This window comes from Peromyscus leucopus, unplaced genomic scaffold (genome assembly GCF_004664715.2).
Source record: "Peromyscus leucopus breed LL Stock unplaced genomic scaffold, UCI_PerLeu_2.1 scaffold_1192, whole genome shotgun sequence".
Taxonomy (NCBI): domain Eukaryota; kingdom Metazoa; phylum Chordata; class Mammalia; order Rodentia; family Cricetidae; genus Peromyscus; species Peromyscus leucopus.
In genome coordinates this window covers 92,974-98,875 of record NW_023504328.1, presented here as the reverse complement: position 1 = coordinate 98,875, position 5,902 = coordinate 92,974, and the positions used below count along the sequence as shown (strand labels likewise).

The 5,902-nt window shown below is 34.3% G+C and overlaps 1 protein-coding gene across 2 annotated transcripts; it reads left to right on the top strand.

The window, feature by feature from the left end:
* Positions 1-349: 349 nt before the first annotated feature.
* Positions 350-4,174, top strand: LOC114686885 (zinc finger protein 431-like). Of its 2 annotated transcripts, XM_028861554.2 has the most exons (5): positions 350-466; positions 670-727; positions 1,861-1,925; positions 2,169-2,882; positions 3,135-4,174. In XM_028861554.2, exons 1-5 carry the CDS (start codon positions 433-435, stop codon positions 3,827-3,829), a joined length of 1,566 nt encoding a protein of 521 aa, XP_028717387.1. In that variant the 5' UTR covers positions 350-432; the 3' UTR covers positions 3,830-4,174. The 2 variants fall into 2 exon arrangements, with proteins under 2 accessions (XP_028717387.1, XP_028717388.1); XM_028861555.2 differs by lacking the exons at positions 1,861-1,925; positions 3,135-4,174 and adding an exon at position 923 and having other exon boundaries at positions 1,946-2,905.
* The last annotated feature ends 1,728 nt before the right edge of the window (positions 4,175-5,902 follow it).

The window sequence follows — 5,902 nt, the reverse complement described above, 5'->3', positions numbered from 1 at the left end:
CTCATCTTTTTTGTAGATAGTAAGTATTCATACAGTTTCTCTAACATGTAATCAGTACTGATGATGGGTTATCTTGTCAATCTATCTGGTAATATGTATTCTCTTACAAGGTGATATCCCATTCAAATCATTCAGAAATGATAGAGGTAAATTCCCTATTCAGTTTTCTTCTAAAGTGGCTAAATGATAATATTATTATATTTGTATTATAGAATAAGTGTTTGAAACACCAGAATTACATGACTATATTGTTAAAGAAGCCTGCATTTACAATAATGTCAGTATCATATGTCTTGTTGTGTGCATGGGCATGACACATTTATGTATGGCAAATTTTAGGATGCAGTGACCTATAATGATGTGCATGTCAACTTCACTCATGAAGAGTGGGCTTTGCTGGATCCTTCCCAGAAGAATCTCTACAAAGATGTGATGGTGGAAACTTACAGAAACCTCACTGCTATAGGTAATACTATAAATTTTCCTCCATATTTTAAAATAAGGGGACAACTAGTTCCTCGATATAGATAATCTTCAGTAATTTGATTGAGTCTGAGGAAGAATGAGGTGAAGATATTAAGCATGGTCTTAAGGATAATTGAAGGGAGTTACTTTAATTTTGCACAATTTCCAATAATATTTCATATATTCCCTGGCATAATATTCTAGGCTACAAGTGGGAAGATAATATTGAAGAGCACTGTCAAAGTTTTCGAAGACATGGAAGGTAATTTTCATGTGCAACCTGATATAAATGTTCCTCTGGAGATATTTTAATGTATCTGTAACTTTTAAATAATAGCATCAGTATAAATAATTACAGTTTAAAGTACACTGATGATCATTAAATGATTTCAATACCATATACCTCAATGGCAAGTGAATTGTGTTTTCATGTCATTCTTTCAAGAATGAAGACAAGAGTCAGTGTCTTAACAGTTACCACCATTTGAATAATAGCTGCATCAGAGCTGTGATGTAGATGTGACTATCCATTTAGTTTCTTATTATTTATATTACAAAAGTTATGCTCATTAAATATGTAATAAGATTATATTCAAAACCTTCTAATAAGCAAACAATTCATAGTAAAATATTGTTACTCGTATATTTGTTCTGACTTTGCTAAATTTAGGGAGAAGAGTAGTTAGAGTAAAGCGTTAAGAGGTGGTGTTGTGGAGAAAACTTAATCCCCATACCACATGTTGATGAAGAACAGAAAGTCCAACTCTAAATGAAATGTGGAAATCTTTTAGTTCTTATTCTTCCCTTAATAGATATATCATATGTCACTTTGAAAATATGAACATAGGGACATAGAAAGAAGCAATATACATTTCTTCATCTTAGAACAATCAGAATATATGTAATAATCCCCATGTGGAGTAGACTTGTTGAATGTGATGCAATTTTACAAAAAAATGATTTTTCAGCTTCATTGGTAATCCAGCAACAACCACACTGCAGTGAGTGCCAGGATTGTGTAAATGCTTTTGTTTGTCCTGGTTCACTTTGGAAATATAGCAGGACTCACAGTTTAGGAAAATTTGTTAATGGAAGAAGTGAGATAAAGTTCTGAATTAATCCAGTTCTCTTCAATGATGTGAAATCTCATAGAGAAAACAGATGCCATCAATATGAGCCAGGTAATAAAGCATCTTACCATCACAGGAATCTTCAAATATGCAAAACAATCCTTAATGAAGGGGAAACACCTAAGTGTAAATAATGGGCTAAAATATTAAGATCTTATTCCTCTTTACATTTATACCAAATTGAAAAATAAATACTTATAGATATACAAATTCAACATTGTAGTGAATGTGGTAAATCTTTTACATACACTAATTTTCCATGCAGGTATGAAAGAAATCATACTACAGAGAAACCTTCTGAATGTACTCAATGTGTTAAAGCCCTTGAATGTCAGAGTCTTCTCCTAAAGCATGAAAGAACACATACTGGACATACACCATATGAATATAATCAATATGTTAAAGCCTTTGAATGTCCCAGTCATCCACAAAGGCACAAAAGAACACATACTGGAGAGAAACTCTATGATGGTAAACAGTGTGGTAAAGCCTTTTCATGTCAGAGTTATCTTCAAAGTCATAAAAGAACACATACTGGAGAGAAAACCTATAAATGTAATCACTGTGGTAAAGCCTTTATGCGTCACAGTCATCTTGAAAGGCACAAAAGAACACATACAGGAGAAAAACCCTATGAATGTAATCACTGTGGTAAAGCCTTTATGCATGACAGTCATCTTCAAAGGCACAAAAGAATACATACTGGAGAGAAACCCTATGAATGTAATCAGTGTAGTAAAGCCTTTTCATGTCAGAGTTATGTTCAAAGTCATAAAAGAACACATACTGCAGAGAAACCCTATGAATGTAATCATTGTGGTAAAGCCTTTTCATGTCAGAGATATCTTCAAATTCATAAAAGAACACATACTGGAGAGAAACCCTATGAATGTAATCAGTGTGGTAAAGTATTTGCACAATACAGTCATCTTCAAAGGCACAAAAGAACACATACTGGAGAGAAACCTTATGAATGTAATCAGTGTGGTAAAGCCTTTTCATGTCACAGTCATCTTCAAAGGCATAAAAGAACACATACTGGAGAGAAACCCTATGAATGTAATCAGTGTGGTAAAGCCTTTGCACAATACAGTCATCTTCAAAGTCATGAAAGAACACATACTGGAGAGAAACCCTATGAATGTAATCAGTGTGGTAAAGACTTTGCACAATACAGTCATCTTCAAAGTCATGAAAGAACACATACTGGAGAGAAACCCTATGAATGTAATCAGTGTGGTAAAGTGTTTGCACAATACAGTCATCTTCAAAGTCATGAAAGAACACATACTGGAGAGAAATCCTATTAATGTAATCAGTGTGGATAAGCCTTTTCATGTCATCGTTATCTTCAAAGTAAAAGAACACATACTGAGGCGAAACCATATGAATGTAATGAGTCTTGTAAAGCTTTTTTTTTATGTCACAATTATCTTCAAAGTCATAAAAGAACACATACTGGAGGAAAACGCTGTGAATGTAATCATTGTGGTAAAGCCTTTTTATGTCATAGTTATCTTAAATGGCATAAAAGAACACATACTGGAGAAAAACCCTATGAATGTAATCACTGTGGTAAAGCCTTTATGCATGACAGTCATCTTCAAAGGCACAAAAGAATACATACTGGAGAGAAACCCTATGAATGTAATCAGTGTAGTAAAGCCTTTTCATGTCAGAGTTATGTTCAAAGTCATAAAAGAACACATACTGCAGAGAAACCCTATGAATGTAATCATTGTGGTAAAGCCTTTTCATGTCAGAGATATCTTCAAATTCATAAAAGAACACATACTGGAGAGAAACCCTATGAATGTAATCAGTGTGGTAAAGTATTTGCACAATACAGTCATCTTCAAAGGCACAAAAGAACACATACTGGAGAGAAACCTTATGAATGTAATCAGTGTGGTAAAGCCTTTTCATGTCACAGTCATCTTCAAAGGCATAAAAGAACACATACTGGAGAGAAACCCTATGAATGTAATCAGTGTGGTAAAGCCTTTGCACAATACAGTCATCTTCAAAGTCATGAAAGAACACATACTGGAGAGAAACCCTATGAATGTAATCAGTGTGGTAAAGACTTTGCACAATACAGTCATCTTCAAAGTCATGAAAGAACACATACTGGAGAGAAACCCTATGAATGTAATCAGTGTGGTAAAGTGTTTGCACAATACAGTCATCTTCAAAGTCATGAAAGAACACATACTGGAGAGAAATCCTATTAATGTAATCAGTGTGGATAAGCCTTTTCATGTCATCGTTATCTTCAAAGTAAAAGAACACATACTGAGGCAAAACCATATGAATGTAATGAGTCTTGTAAAGCTTTTTTTTTATGTCACAATTATCTTCAAAGTCATAAAAGAACACATACTGGAGGAAAACGCTGTGAATGTAATTGTGGTAAAGCCTTTTTATGTCATAGTTATCTTAAATGGCATAAAAGAACACATACTGGAGAAAAACCCTATGAATGTAATCAGTGTGGGAAAACCTTTGCTGAAGACATTTATCTTCAAGTACATGGAAGAACACATACTGGAGAGAAACTCTATGAATGCAATGTGGTAAAGTCTTTGTATGACACAGTCAACTTCACAGGCATGCAATTATACAAACAGATAGAAACCCATGAAGACACAGGCAATAGATAACACCACAGCAGTAAACCCCAAAGAAAAGAAGCACACACACTACCACCAAAAATAACATGAATGAACAAGCACTGGTCATTAATATTCCTTAATATCAATGGACTTAATTCACCTATAAAAAGACATAGGCTAACAGAATGGATACAAAAACAGGACCCATCTTTCTGCTGCATACAAGAAACACCTCAAATTCAAAGATAGACACTATCTAAGAAGAAAAGGCTGGGAAAAGTCTTTCCAATCAAATGGTCTTAAGAAGCAAGTGGGTGTAGCCATCCTAATATCCAGCAAAATAGAAATCAAACTAAAATCAATCAAAAGAGGTCAAAAAGGGCATTACATACTAATCATAGGAAAGATCCACCAACATGAAGTTTCAATTCTGAACATTTATGTCCCAAACACAAGGGCACCCACAAATGTAAAAGAAACATTACTAAAGCTTAAATCACATATAAAACCCCACACATTAATAGTGGGAGACATCAACACCCCACTTTCAACACTGGACAGGTCTGCCAAATCAAAACTTAACCGAGAAATATCGAACTTAACTGATGTTATGACTCAAGTGGACTTAATCAATATCCAAAGAATATTTCATCCTAACAAAAAAGAATATACCTTCTCAGCACCCCATGAAACCTTCTCTAAAATTGATCACATACTTGGCCACAAAGCACATCTCAACAGATACAAAAAAAATTGGAATAACTTCCTGTGTTCTATCAGTCTACCACAGTTTAAAGTTAGATTTCAACAACAACAAAAACTACAGTAAGCCTACAATCTCATGGAAACTGAATAATGCTCAACTTAATCACCAATGGGTCAAGGAAGAAATAAAGAAAGAAATTAAAGACTTCCTAGAGATCAATGAAAATGAATAAACCACATACCCAAACTTATGGGACACTTAAAACAGTGCTAGGAGGGAAATTTATAGCACTAAATGCCCACATAAAAAAGTTGGAGAAATCTCACACTAGTGACTTAACAGCACACCTGAAATCTCTAGAACAAGAAGATGCAAAGTCACCGAAGAAGAATAGATGCCAGAAAATAATCATATTGAGAGCTGAAATCAATAAAATAGAAACAAAGGGAACCATACAAAGAATTAATGAAAAAAAGAGTTGGTTCTTTGAGAAAATAAACAAAATAGACAAGCCCTTATCTAAACTAACCAAAAAGCACAGAGAGAGCATCCAAATTAACAAAATCAGAAATGAAAAGGTAGACATAACAACTAACACTAAGGACATCCAGAAAATCATCAGGTCATACTTCAAAAACCTCTACTCCACAAAAGTGGGCCATCTAAAAAAATGGATAATTGTCTAAGTGGATACATACCACATACCTAAGTTAAATCAAGACCAGATACACTATTTAAATAGTCCAATAATCCCAAGGGAAATAGAATCAGTCATGAAAACTCTCCCAACCAAAACCATCCCAGGACCAGATGGTTTCAGAGCAGAATTCCACCAGATCTTCAAAGAAGAATTAATACCAATACACTTTAAATTGTTCCACACAATAGAAGCAGAGGAACATTACCAAACTCTTTCTATGAGGCTACAATTACCCTGATTCCCAAGCCAAGCAAAGATGCAACAAAGAAAGAGAACTACAGACCAA

Coding starts and splice junctions, on each gene's coding strand:
- LOC114686885 (XM_028861554.2), top strand. CDS start 433: ATGGTGGAAACTTACAGAAACCTCACTGCTATAG. Junction 467..669: donor CAGAAACCTCACTGCTATAG/GTAATACTATAA, acceptor ATAATATTCTAG/GCTACAAGTGGGAAGATAAT. Junction 1,926..2,168: donor ATGTGTTAAAGCCCTTGAAT/GTCAGAGTCTTC, acceptor ACTGTGGTAAAG/CCTTTATGCGTCACAGTCAT.